At 43.2% G+C, this 14,490-nt stretch overlaps 1 protein-coding gene across 1 annotated transcript in view; it reads left to right on the forward strand.

Moving 5' to 3' along the window:
* LOC132397524 (mucin-6-like) overlaps window positions 1-14,490 on the forward strand; it is a 262,599-nt gene that overhangs the window by 75,507 nt on the left and 172,602 nt on the right. Inside the window, exons 8-9 of the mRNA XM_059976355.1 lie at window positions 412-549; window positions 2,675-2,832. Coding sequence (XP_059832338.1) covers window positions 412-549; window positions 2,675-2,832 — 296 coding nt within the window. The remainder of the gene's footprint in view (window positions 1-411; window positions 550-2,674; window positions 2,833-14,490) is intronic.

The following is a 14,490-nucleotide window of genomic DNA, read 5'->3' on the forward strand; positions in this document are numbered from 1 at the left end:
TACATTAGGGACATTTAAGAAACTCTTAGGCATGTGGAATATAGAAAAATGGAGGACTATGTGGGAGTGAAGGGTTAAATTGATCTGAGAGTAGATTATAAAGTCAGTACAACTTCATGGGTCAACTTCATGGGTGCTGGGGTGTTCTATGCTCTATGTTCTAAACTAAACTTACTTCAGCACATTCTGTTACTGACTGGATAACAAGGAGACAGTAACTACTAGAATGATCAAATGACCTTTTCCCTTGTTAATCCTGTTTTACAGTTCATTTAGTCACTTCTTTTGAATGGCATCATAGTAATTTCTCTGGCAATTTTCTGCAATGATTTTTTTAGATCTTGAGTTATCAAATGCTATCAAATTTTATCTAATTTTCATTAAATGTATTAACTATGTGTTTTCTTATAGGGAATATTGTAATTTACAGACAATCTTCCAGCTACATTCAGGTAGAATCCACTTTTGGCCTGGAGATGCAAATTCAAGTCCACCCATTTTTGCAGTTGTACGTTACTGTGGATGAAAGATTTGCCACAACTACACATGGTAAGAAGGAATTAATTGTATAGTGCACAGGACTGAAAATCACACTAAAGATAATTATAACACAAATACTGCATGTACAGCAATTAAATTCATCAGTGCAAAGACACCGTCATCAAGAGAGCAAGGTTGGATGAAGGGGATGGCAAAACAGAGGAACAGCTTAAAACTCAAACAGAAATTCTGCCCAATGAATTGGAAACATTATTGATGGTGTTGGCGAGGAGACAGTGATGGATTGGGACATGTAAGATTGGTAGGATAGTGCACAATGAGGATGGATTAGAGACCTGGGATCAAGGTTCTTCTTTAAATATCAATATGGAAGAAATATTAGGAAAAATTAGTTCATAATGGCCAGCACTATGTGAGATGAAGCTAACTACTGGGAAAGGTTATTCAGTGACTGTGTGGTAGGAAAGACAGGGATTGGTGGTAGGTGAAGAAAGCACATACCAACAATCTACATAGTAGGAACATTTGTGGAACTCAGCAGGTCAGGCAACATCTTCAGAGGGATGTGGATAGGTTGGGACCCTGCATCTGGCCTGACAAGGTGAAAGGTTACAGCATTCTCTTGTGTCTCCAGGAGCATTTGTGAATGCATCATAAGACTATAAAACATAGGAACAGAATTAGGCCATTTGACTCATCGAGTCTGTGCCACCATTTCATCATGGCTGACCTTTCATACCCCTCGATTCTGAAGCTGTGTATTCTGGTCTTGGGTGAGTGGGCAATGCCAAGTGATTGTTTATGGTGATATTCCACCTATATTCTCCAGGCACCCTATTGTCTGTGCTCGTAAATGATTTTAAACTGATAACAGGAAAGTGGAAAATCTAATCCCTGTACTAAATTTAAGTATTTATTACTCCAAGAATTTATGTGATGGTGAATTTTTTAAGTGCTGTGGCTTGAATAGTTCAAATCTGGAGGAACAATTGATCAAGGAAATTTAGCAGGTGTTTGTTAAAGACAAATCTTTCAGGTCTACCTGATTGAATATTTTAGCATGATAACAGAGCAGTCTGGTAAAAACAATAGATATCATCTTTGTGGAGTCTTAGACAATCTCACTTGAGAGCCAGGCATCAAAACTGAGTCTCAAATAATTTTTGCAGTAAACATAGGAAATTGGCCAAATGTAAAAAGGCAGATAGTGATGTAAAGAATTTTTTATTGTGCAACTGGTGTCAATGGTGTCCTGCTGTGCTTTAGAACTCTACACTCCACACTTGCCCTCCCCACTCCGTACCCCAAAATATTGTTTGGCTTCTCTTTCCATTGGATCTACTTAGCAAGATGTGGTTTTCCAACATTGCTGCTTCTGTTTCATATTCCAGCATCTATATTTTTATTTGTTTCCCACAGAGTGGTTAAACCAGAACGAACAATAAATGGCAGACTCTGGGGACTAGAAGACCATAAGCCATAAGAGCAGAATTTGGCCATTCAGCCCATCAAGTCTTCTCATTGCTGATTTATTTCCCCACCCAACCCCATTCTACCCATATCCTTTGATGCCCTTTAATAAACTAGAACCTATCAAACTCCACTTTAAATACCCAATGTCTATGCCACCACAGCCATCTCTAACAATTCACCACCCTCCGGCTAAAGAAATTAATCCTCATCTCTGTTCTAAATGGATGTTCTTTTATTCTGAGGCTATGCCCTCTGTTCCTGGACCCCTCCCCCTTTAAAGACATCTTCTCCATGTCTACTATTCCTTTTTTAGATAAGGGACCAAAATTGGTCAAATACAGTCTGACAAATGTCTTATAAAGCCCCAGCATTACGTCCTTGCTTTTATATTCTAGTCCTCTCAAAATGAATGCTAATATCACAGTTGCCTCCCTTACTGCCTGCAAGTTAACCCTTAGTGAATCCTGCATCAGTACTATCAAGTCCTTTTCCATCCCTGATTTCTGAATTATTTCCCTATTTAGAAAATAGTCTTTCCCTTTATTCCTTCTTCCAAAGTGCATGCCCATACATATCCCAACGTTGTATTACACCTGCCATTTCTTTACCTATTCTCTTAGCCTGACTAGGTCCTTTTGCAGAATCCCAGCTTCAACACTTCCTACCCTTCCACCTTTGTTTCTTTCATCTGTGGTGAAAGGGGATTCAATAGTTAGTGGAACAGAAAGGAGATTCTGTGAGCAAGAACGAGATTCCCGAATGGATTATTACCTCTTGGGTGCCAGGATCCGGGACATCTTGGATCGAGTCCTCAACATTCTCAAGTGGAAAGGTGAACAGCCAGAGTTTGTGGTCCATGTAGGTACCAAATGACATGAGTAGGATGAATGATGAAGTTCTGCAAAGGGAGTTCAGGGAGTTAGGTGCTAAGTTAAAGGGCAGGACCTCCTTGGTGTGATCCCAGGAATACTGCCCGTGCCATGTGCTCGCGAGGCCAGAACTAGGAAGATTATACAGTTTAACATGTGGCTAAGGAGTTGGTGTTGAAGGGAGAGCATAAGATTTTTGGATCATGGGGCTCTCTTCCAAGGAAGGTAGGACCTGTATAGAAGGGATGATTTGCACCTGAACTGGAGGAGAACCAATATGCCAGTGGGTAAGTTTGTTAATGGTGCACGATGAGGTTTAAACTGGAGTTGTAGAGGGATGGGAACCAGAGTGCCAGAACAATTAGTGGAGAGGTTGTGGAGACAGATTTTGGTAAGAGCTCAAAGTCAGAAATCAAAAAGTTGAGCATGGTGCAACTTGTGTTTGTGGAGTGCCTCCGAGATGGATTCTTAGAGCAGCTTGTACTGGGGCCTACCAGGGAGAAGGCATTTCTGGATCTAGTGTTGTGTAATGAACCGGATTTGATAAGGGAGCTCGAGGTAAAGGAGCCATTAGGAGGTAGTGACCATAATATGATAAGTTTTAATCTACAATTTGAGAGGGAGAAGGGAAAATCGAAAGAGTCAGTATAGTTGATCAAAAGGGACTGTGGAGCCATGAGGGAGGAACTAGCCAAAGTTGACTGAAAGGATACCCTAGCAGGGATGACAGTGGAACAACAATGGCAGGTATTTCTGGGAATAATACAGAAGGTGCAGGATCAGTTCATTCCAAAGAGGAAGAAAGATTCTAAGGGGAGTGGGGGCAACCGTGGCTAACAAGGGAAGTCAAGGACAGTTTAAAAATAAAAGAAAAGTATAACATAGCAAAGATGAGCAGGAAGCCAGAGGATTGCGAAACTTTTAAAGAGCAACAGAAGATAACTAAGAAGGCAATACGGGGAGAAAAGATGAGGTACAAAGGTAAGCTAGCCAAGAATCTAAAGAAGGATAGTAAAAGCTTCTTTAGATATGTGAAGAGGAAAAAATTAGTTAAGACCAATGTTGGGCCCTTGAAGGCAGAAATAGGTGAATTTTTTATGAGGAACAAGGAAATGGCAGATGAGTTGAACAGGTACTTTGGATCTGTCTTCACTAGGGAAGACACAGACAATCTCCCAGATGTAATAGTGGCCAGAGGATCGAGGGTAACGGAGGAACGGAAGGAAAATCACATTAGGCAGAAAATTGTGTTAGGTAGACTGATGGGACTGAAGGCTACTAAATCCCCAGGGTCTGATGGTCTGCATCCCAAGGTACTTAAAGAGGTGGCTCTAGAAATCGTGGATGCATTGGTAATCATTTTCCAATGTTCTATAGATTCAGGATCAGTTCCTGAGGATTGGAGGGTAGCTAATGTTATCCCACTTTTTAAGAAAGGAGGAAGAGAGAAAACAGAGAATTATAGACCAGTTAGTCTGACAGTGGTGGGGAAGATTCTGGAGTCAATTATAAAAGATGAAATAGCGGCACGTTTGGATAGCAGTAACAGGATTGGTCCGAGTCATCATGGATTTACAAAGGGGAAATCATGCTTGACTAATCTTCTGGAATTGTTTGATGATGTAACTATGAAAATGGACAAGGGAGAGCCAGTGGATGTAGTGTACCTGGACTTTCAGAAAGCCTTTGATAAAGTCCCACATAGGAGATTAGTGGGCAAAATTAGAGCACATGGTATTGGGGGTAGGGTACTAACACGGATAGAAAATTGGTTGGCAGACTGGAAACAAAGAGTAGGGATTAATGGGTCCTTTTCAGGATGGCAGGCAGTGACTAGTGGGGTACTGCAAGGCTCGGTGCTGGGACCGGAGCTATTTACAATATATATTAAGGGATTAAAAGTAACATTAGCAAATTTGCAGATGACACAAAGCTGGGTGGCAGTGTGAATATGAAGAGGATGTTAGGAGAATGCAGGGTGACTTGGACAGGTTGGGTGAGTGGGCAGATGCATGGCAGATGCTGTTTAATGTGGATAACTGTGAGGTTATCCACTTTGGTGGCAAGAACAGGAAGGCAGATTACTATCTGAAGTGTCAAGTTAGGAAAAGGGGAAGTACAATGAGATCTAGGTGTTCTTGTACATCAGTCACTGAAAGTAAGCATGCAGGTACAGCAAGCAGTGAAGAAAGCTAATGGCATGTTGACCTTCAGAACAAGGGGAGTTGAGTATAGGAGCAAAGAGGTCCTTCTGCAGTTGTACAGGGCCCTGGTGAGACCACACCTGGAGTATTGTATTCAGTTTTGGTCTCCAAATTTGAAGAAGGACATTCTTGCTATTGAGGGAGTGCAGCGTAGGTTCACAAGGTTATTTCTCGGCACGGCGGGACTGTCATATGTTGAAAGATTGGTGCGACTGGGGGAGTCCAGAACCAGAGGCCACAGTTTAAGAATAAGGGGCAGGCCATTTAGAACGGAGTTCAGGAAAAGCTTTTTCATCCAGAGAGTTGTGGATCTGTGGAATGCTCTGCCTCAGAAGGCAGTGGGGCCAATTCTCTGGATGCTTTCAAGAAAGAGTTAGATAGAGCTCTTAAAGGTAGTGGAGTCAAGGGATATGGGGAGAAGGCAGGAACGGGGTACTGATTGTGGATGATCAGCCATGATCACATTGAATGGTGGTGCTGGCTCGAAGGGCCAAATGGCCTACTCCTGCACCTATTGTCTATTGTCCTTTGTGTTTGGACCTAAGAATATTTCAATGCAAGAAGTTTCATAGGAAAGGGGAGATGAGCTCAGCGCATGGACCAACACCTGGAATTCTGACATTATGGTCATTAGTGAGACTTGGTTGCAAGAGGGTCAAGGCTGGCAGCTCAATATTCTGAAGTTCCGTTGTTCTGATGTGACAGAACAGGAGGGATTAAAGGAGAAGGGGTAGCTTTTCCAGTCAGGGAAAATGTCACAGTAGCGCTCTGTCAGGACAGACTATAGAACTCACCTAATGAGGTATGATGGGTGGAACTAAGAAATAAGATAGGTATGACCATGTTAATGAGGCTATATTACAGACTACCCAGCAGTCCAAAGGAGTTAGAGGAACAAATTTGTAAAGAGATTGCAGACTGTTGCAAGAAACATAAGGTTGTTATAATAGATGATTTTAGCTTTGCACATAATGACTGGGAATCCCACAGTGTAAAAGAACTAGATGGGATAGAGCTTATCAAATATTTTAAGGAAAGTTTTCCTCCTCAGTGCATAGAAATCCCAATGAGAGAGTATGCCATACTTCATCGGCTGTTAGGGAATGAGACAGGAAAGGTGACAGAAGGTTGTGCAGGGGAACACTTGGCATCCAGTGACCATAATGCCATTCATTTCAAAGTAAATATGCAAAACAACAGGACCAGCCCACAGGTTGAGATTTTAAATTGGAGAAGGGCCAATTTTGATAGTGTCAGAAATAATCTGGCAAGTGTGGATTGGTACAGGTTGTTTTCTGGTAAAGGAGATCATGGTAAGTGGGTGGCCTTCAAAAGTGAAATTTTGAGAGTACAAAGCTTACATGTACCTGTCAAAATAAAAGGTAAAGATAAAAAGTGCAGGGAACCCTGGTTTTCAAAAGATATCAAGGTCCTGGGATAGGGAAATCAACATGTACAACAAGCTGGAGGAACTCAGCAAGTCAGGCAGCAACTGTGGAAACGAACAGTCAACATTTTGGGCCGAGACCCTTCGTCAGGACTGAAAAGGGAGGGGGCAGGGGCCCCATAAAGAAGTTGAGGGGAGAGGGTGGAAGGAGAAGGCTTGTGGGTGTCAGGTTAAAAACCAATCAGAGGAAAGATCAAGGGGTGGGGGAGGGGAAGCAGGGAGGGATAGGCAGGGAAGGTGAAGAAGAAATGCAAGGTGAAAGCACTGTGTAGTACAAGAAGAATCATGAGAGAGGTGTTAGGCAGCTGGAGGAGGAGGCAGAGTGAAACTGGGATGAGTGAAGGGAGAGGGAGGGAATTACTGGAAGTTGGAGAATTCGGTGTTCATACCAAGGGGCTGGAGACTACCCAGATGGTATATGAGGTGTTGCTCCTCCAATCTGAGTTTGGCCTCATCATGGCAGTTGTGGAGGCCATGTATGGACATATCCGAATGGGAATGTGAAGCAGAGTTGAAGTGGATGGCAACCGGGATAACCTGTCTGTTGTGGCGGATGGAGCGGAGGTGCTCGACGAAGCGGCGCCAGGTCTCGCTGATGTAGAGGAGGCTGCACTGGGACCACCGGATGCAATAGATGACCCCAACAGACTCACAAGTGAAGTGTTGCCTCATCTGGAAGGACTGTTTGGGGCCCTGAATGGAGGTAAGAGAGGAGGTGTAGGGACAGGTGTAGCAATTACACTTGCAGGGATAAGTGCCAGGTGGGAGATCCATGGGAATCTGGTTTAGCCTTGGTTTAGGGAAAACTATTATAGGCAAGTAGGAATAAATGAAGTGCCGAAGGAGTATAAAAAATGCAAGAGAACACTTAGAAAAAAAATCAGAATGGCTAAAGAAAGCATGAAGTTTCTCTAGCAGACAAGGTGAAAGAGAATCTTAAGGGTAGATAGATATGTTAAGAGCAAAAGAATTGCAAGAGACAAAATTGTGCCTCTGAAAGACCAGAATAGTAATTTATATGTGGAGCCAAAACAGATGGGGAAGATCTTATTATTTGTACCTGGATTTACTCGGGATACTAAGATTGGAGGTGTTGTAGATAGTGTGGAGGGCTGTGAGAGGTTACAGTGGGATGTTGATAGGATGCAAAACTGGGCAGGTGGAGTTCAACCCAGGTAAGTGTGAAGTTGTTCATTTTGGTAGGTCAAATATGATGGCAGAATATAGTATTAATGGTAAGATTCTTGGCAGTGTGGAGAATCAGAGGGATCTTGGGGTCTGAGTCCATAAGACACCCAAAGCAGCTGCGCAGGTTGGGTCTGTGGTTAAGAAGGCATACTGTGTATTGGCCTTCATTAGTTGTGGAATTGAATTTAGGAGCCAAGAGGTAATGTTGCAGCTCTATAGGACTCTGGTGAGACCCCACTTGGTGTACTGTGCTCAGTTCTGGTTGCCTCACTACAGGAAGGATGTGGAAACCATAGAAAGGGTGCAGAGGAGATTTACACAGCTGTTGCCTGGATCGGAGAGCATGCCTTATGAAAATAGATTGAGTGAACTTGGCCTTTTCTCCTTGGAGCGATGGAGGATCAGAGGTGACCTGATACAGGTGTATAAGATGATGAGAGACATTGATCGTGCGGATAGTCAGAGGCTTTTTCCCAGGGCTGAAATGGCTGCCACAAGTGGACACAGGTTTAAGGTGCTTGGGAGTAGGTACAGAGGAGATGTCAGGCATAAGTTTTTTACAGAGAATGGTGTGCATGGAATGGGCTGCCGACAAAGGTGGTGAAGGCGGATTTAATAGGGTTTTTTAAGAGACTTTTGGATAGGTACATGGAACTTAGTAAAATAGAGGGCTATGGGTAACCCTAGTCATTTCGAAGGTAGGGACATGTTCGGCACAACTTTGTGGGCTGAAGGACCTGTATTGTGCTGTAGGTTTTCTATGTTACTAAAATGAAGATGGGTGGGTTAGTAAGTTTTTGGATGATACCAAGATTAGTGGTGTTGTGGGTATTGCAGATGACTGACAAAGAATACAGTGGGATATCCTAGATCAGTTGTAGATCTGAGCAGAGAAATGGTAAATGGAGTGTAATCCAGATAAATGTGAGGTGTTGCACCTCAGCAGGGCAAATGGAAGGAGACAGCACACTCTTAAAGGGCAAGATTGTTAACAATGTTGCTAAGCAGGGAGATCTTGGGATCCAAGGTCATACCTCCTTGAAAGTGGTTACACAGGTCAGTAAGGTGGTTCAGAAGGATTATGGAATGTTTACTTTTATTAGTCAAGGCATTGAGTTCAAAAGCTAGGAGGTTATGTTGCAATTTTATAAAACTCTGGTTAGGCCACATCTGGAGAATTGCACACAGTTCTGGTCACCCCAATATAGGAAGGATGTTGGGGCTTTGGAGAGAGTGCAGACGAGGTTTACCTGGTTTACTTCGTCTATACCTCATTTGCCTCCTAGCTGTTGGTAAAAACGCCATCCCCTTCCCTCAGTTCCTCCGTCTCCACCGCATCTGCTCTCAGGATGAGGTTGTTCATTCTAGAATGAAGGAGATGTCCTCCTTCCTCAAAGAAAGAGGTTTCCCTTCCTCCATCATCAACGCTACCCTGAACCGCATCTCCTCCATCTCACGCACATCTGCCCCTACCCTGTCCTCCCACCACCCTACCAGGGACAGGGTTCCTCTTGCCCTCACCTACCACTCCACCAGCCTCCACATCCAGCACCTAATTCTCCGAAACCTCTGCCACCTCCAACTGGATCCCACCACCAAACACATCTTTCCCTCCACTTTCCACTTTCCATAGGGATCACTCCCTACGCGACTCCCTTGTCCATTCGTCCCTACCCACTGATCTCCCTCCTGGCACTTCTCCTTGCAAGCAGAACAAGTGCTACATCTGCCCCTGCGCCTCCTCCCTCACTACCAATCAGGGCCCTAAACAGTCCTTCCAGGTGAGGTGACACTTCACCTGTTAGTCTGTTGGGGTCATATACTGTGTTTGATACTCCTGGTGTGGCCTCCTGTATTTTGGTGAAACCCGATGTAGATTGGGAGACTGCTTTGCCGAACATCTATGCTCCATCCACCAGAACAAGTGGGATCTCCCAGTGGACACCCATTCTAATTCCACTCCATTCCCATTCCAAAATGTCCATCCATGGCCTCCTCCACTGTCGGGATAAACATAGAATCATAGAAAACCTTCAGCACAATACAGGCCCTTCGGCCCACGAACTTGTGCCAAATATGACCCTACCTTAGAAATTACTAGGGTTACCCATAGCCCTCTATTTTTCTAAGCTCCATGTACCTATCCAAAAATCTCTTACAAGACCCTATTGTATCCACCTCTACCACCATTGCCGGCAGCCCATTCCACACACTCATCACTCTCTGCGTAAAAAAAACTTGCCCAACATCTCCTCTGTACCTACTCCAAGCACCTTAAACCTGTACCCTCTTGTGGCAGCCATTTCAGCTTTGGGAATAAGACTCTGACTATCCACACGATCAATGACTATCATCTTATACACCTCTATCAAGTCACCTCTCATCCTCTGTCACTCCAAGGAGAAAAGGCCAATTTTGCTCAACCTAGTCTCATAAGGCATGCTCCCCAATCCAGGCAACAGCCTTGTAAATCTCCTCTGCACCCTTTCTATGGTTTCCATATCCTTCCTGTAGTGAGGCAACCAAAACTGAGCACAGTACTCCAAGTGGGGTCTGACCAGGGTCCTATGAGGCCTCAGTTTGGAGGAACAACCCCTTATATTCCATTTAGGTAGCATCTAACCTGATGGCATGAACATTAATTTCTCAAATTTTCAGTAACATCTCCACCCCACTTCACTATTTTTTGTCCCCTTGTTTCTCTCTCATGTTACTTCCTTGCCTGCCCATCGTCTCCCTTTGGTGCTCCTCCCTTCCCCTTCCCTTTTCTTCTTTCTTCCATGGCCTTCTGTTTCTTTAACCAAGCAACCTCCTAGCTCTTTGCTTCTTCCATTCCCCTCCAGCTCTTTTTCTTCAGTCCTGTTGAAGGATTTCAGCCTGAAACATCAAATGTACTTTTTTCCACAGATGCTGCCTGGCCTGCTGAGTTCCTGCAGCATTTTGTGTGTGTCAATGGATCAGAGACTGGTTTCCAGAATATATCGGACTGCACTCCAGTGCTCTGCAATCTCCTGAAGTCCCAGGCACAGCAGTTGTCATACCAAGCTGAATTGAGGATTGAAACCTCCTTGTCTGCAGTATTCAGGAACTTACACAAATTGTTCCGGCAGCCAATAAACACTTGATGTTCCAGGTTGAGGCATTTCATGTGTGTAGTTGTGGATTTCCAGAATCTGCAGAATCTCATGTGTTTAGAACTTAACAGAAAAATGTTTAATCTCTTTTCATTAAACCAGAAATGTTCTGAATAAATAGATTTGTTTTAACTGAACATCTGGCAGACTACAAATAATTTAACTGCAATTTTAAATGCCTAGTTTCTTTCATTACACTCCAGGGGGTTTCATGCTTTGTTCTCCTTCAGGACTGTGTGGGAATTTCGACAGAGTTTCTCTGAATGACTTCAACAGTAGTATGGGGATTGAGGAGGGAACGGCTGGCAGTTTCGTGGACTCCTGGAGAGTAATTGAACATTGCCAGAATGCTCATGATAAAGACTGTGACCCATGCTCATTAAGCCAACCAAACAGTAAGTGGAAAGTACAATGTTATAGGTCCATCTGACCATAATGTACAACAGTATAGTCACACATCCTATAATTAGTTTTACTTTGTGATATTGGGGATTTAATTTGTAGCTGATGTGTACTTACAGTTCCAAAAATGAAGATAGCATCAAGCTTTGCTGTTTTTTTAAAATTCTGGGTAGTATAGAGATGTGAGCAGCAATTGAAAACAAAAGGCATTGTAGGTGCTAGGAAAGTTCTGATGAAATGTCTTCAAACTATAATGATAACTCTGTTCATCTTCCCTCAGATGAGTCCAGGCCTGCTGAGTATAGTGTTCACAGATTTTTCTGCAGAGATACCTATAGAATTCTAGTCTTCAGATTCATAATGCATCCAGCATTTTCCCAAGAGAGTTACCTCCCTGTTTCTTTAAAAGATAAATTGGAGTAGGAAAAAAATCCTTGAATTCCATTTCAAGAAGTTAACTATTTAAACAAGCAGATAGAAACTGAAACATGAGGTTAATATCTAAGAATTAATTTCAACAATTTTATACTTTAAGCTCAATTTGTATGTAAAATGTATATATACAATTGCAAACTGTGAAGAGATGCTTGGTTATCACAAAAATCCATCACTGCGACTCTATATTTCTCAAGAACATATTTACCAGCGGTTGCACTGATTACTCAATTAATATTTTTTGAGCTTTTTATTTATTTGCAGAAAGTGGGATATATTTCTCTCTCTCTCTCTCTCTCTCACTTTCTGTTCCTATATGTTCATTCTTATATGTTAGGGCATAATTTTGTCCTGAGATTGACTGCAGGTGCAGTGTGGGGGATATGGGAGCTCCAGTCTCCCAGATAAACACATCTGCACCAGGTACGCTGAGTAGAGTAGCTTCAGACCTTTGTAAAATGATGCTGGATGGATGATGCAAAAGCAACAGGTTTGTTGTAGTTGGTAATTTTAGCTTCCCCAATATTGGTCAGACTCAAATGGGGCAGAATTTCAAGTATATTCAGTATCTTCAAGAAGATTACTTGAAACATTACATGTGTAGCTGTGGTGAACTACATATACCTGTCTGGACACGCCCGTCTGCTGACTGCTCCTGTGGCTCCTCCCACAGACCCTTGTATAAAGGCGATTGGAGGCACTGCTCCTCCTTCAGTCTCCAGGATGTTTTGTGGTAGTCTCTTGCTGCTAATAACAGCCTATCGTTCGCCTCCTGTCTCCGAGAGTTATTGATGGTGCATCAGTAGTCCAACTACAGGAGGGATCATATGGATTTTGTTTTGGGAAAAGAGTTGTGACATGTGACTGTCTTTTCAGTGGGAGAGTATTTTCAGAACAGAGATCACAACTCAAGTTTTATGCTCAAGTATGGGAGGAGAAAGGCTAAAAGAGGGCATATGTAGGATTGAAGAGTATTTTATTCTTGCATTCAAAACAAGTGGATATATTGGGAGAGAGTAAGACCACTCAAAGGGTAAAGGAGGGAATTTATGATTGAAGATGATGAAAGTGGAAGAGGTATAAAATGAATACATTGTGTCAATGTTCACAAAGGAGAATGACATGAAGGATACCGCGAAGAGTGTGGAGTATGGTGATATACTAGGGCACTGAGATCAAGAAGGAGGTTGTGCTGGGCCTCTTACAGAAGATTAATATGGATAAGTCCCCAGGGCATGATGCGATATACCCAAGATCCTGAAAGAGGCTCGAAAAGCAGCTGCTGTGGTCTTTACAAAGATCCTCACAAGCAGCATTTATTCCAGAAGAGAAATAAGGAAATGATGATTGTTGGGCCAATGAGCCCCACATCAGTGGTAATAAAGTGACAGGAGAGAATTTACTTAGATTTGAAAGGCATGACCAAAGTTAGTCCCCAAACATCGACAGTTAGTATGACTCTCATGTCTTACAGATATGAGGTTTTTGAGGAGGTGATGAAGGTGATGGAGGGTGGGGCAATGGATGTTTTCTGCAGAGAGTTTCTGAAGTCTTTTGACAAAGATGCTCATTGTAAGCTGATACAAAAGATTACTATTGCAGCATCTGTGCCCGTTTAAACCCATTTGCCTAGGGTGAACAGCCGTCGTCCCACCAGCAGTGCAATACTTCGGTGTAAATACGGTGTAATGCCCCCCCCCAGTACACACTCACAACACAAATATCAGACAATACACCAAAGGCGAGTAAATAATTACAACTTTATAGTTGTACTTAGTGATGTGTTAGTAGAAACAGATAACCTAAAGGCACCAAATCAGTAAGTTTATCAATTTGTGTACATAATATTTTAATGCATTGGAGCTCATGCCTCCGGTTCCATCCACAATGACCTTCTGAACCCTCGGCCACTGTCCGAACCGCCAACTTCCAGTATCCACTGCCCTGGAATGTTCTGCTCCTCACATGTCTGTTCTCTTTGCTCGCCTCCCGAAAAAGACCGCGAACTCCTGATCAGCTCACACATACAAGATAGCATAACAATTCTCCATTGGTTAGCTCCCCCCTCCCCCTTATCTGCAGTTATAACCCAAACATTGCAGCTACAGAAACCCATTACAACATTAAGTATCCCTGATAAGCAATGCCACATCCCCACCTCTTTTATCTCCCTCCCTGACCTTTTTGAAACATCTGTTTGAAACAGCTTAGCACACACAGCAGCCATTCCTGCCTCTGAGACATCCAAGTCTCTGTAATGGCCATAATATCATAGTTTCACATATTGATCCACGCTCTAAGTTCATATCCTTGCTTATGATACTCCTTGCATTAAAATAACACATCTCAAACCATCCGACTGAGTGCATCTTTGTTTATCATCTGCCAATCCTTCCTCATAAACTCCCTACAAGTTGTCTCTACTTGTGTACCAACTGCCCCATCCTCTGCCTCTTCACTTCAGTTCGCACCCCACCGCAAACCTAGTTTAAACCCTCCCAAATAACATTAGCCAATCACCCTCACAGCATATTGGCTGCCCTTCAGTTCAGGTGCAACCCACCCCACTTCCCCAGAAATGGTTCCAATGATCCAAGAACTTGAAACCCTGACCCCTCAGCCACTTATTCATCTGTGCTATCTTCCTGTTCTGACCTTCCCTAGTTTATGGCACTGGGAGTAATACGGAGATTACCACCTTGGAGGTCTTGCTCTTCACCCTCCATCCTAACTCCCTAAACTTACTGCGCAGGACCTCTACCCCTCTTCTGCCTATGTCATTTGTATCAACAAGTACCACGACCTCTGACTGCTCACCCTCCCCTTCAAGAACTTTC

Source organism: Hypanus sabinus, chromosome 7 (assembly GCF_030144855.1).
Source record: "Hypanus sabinus isolate sHypSab1 chromosome 7, sHypSab1.hap1, whole genome shotgun sequence".
Taxonomy (NCBI): Eukaryota; Metazoa; Chordata; class Chondrichthyes; order Myliobatiformes; family Dasyatidae; genus Hypanus; species Hypanus sabinus.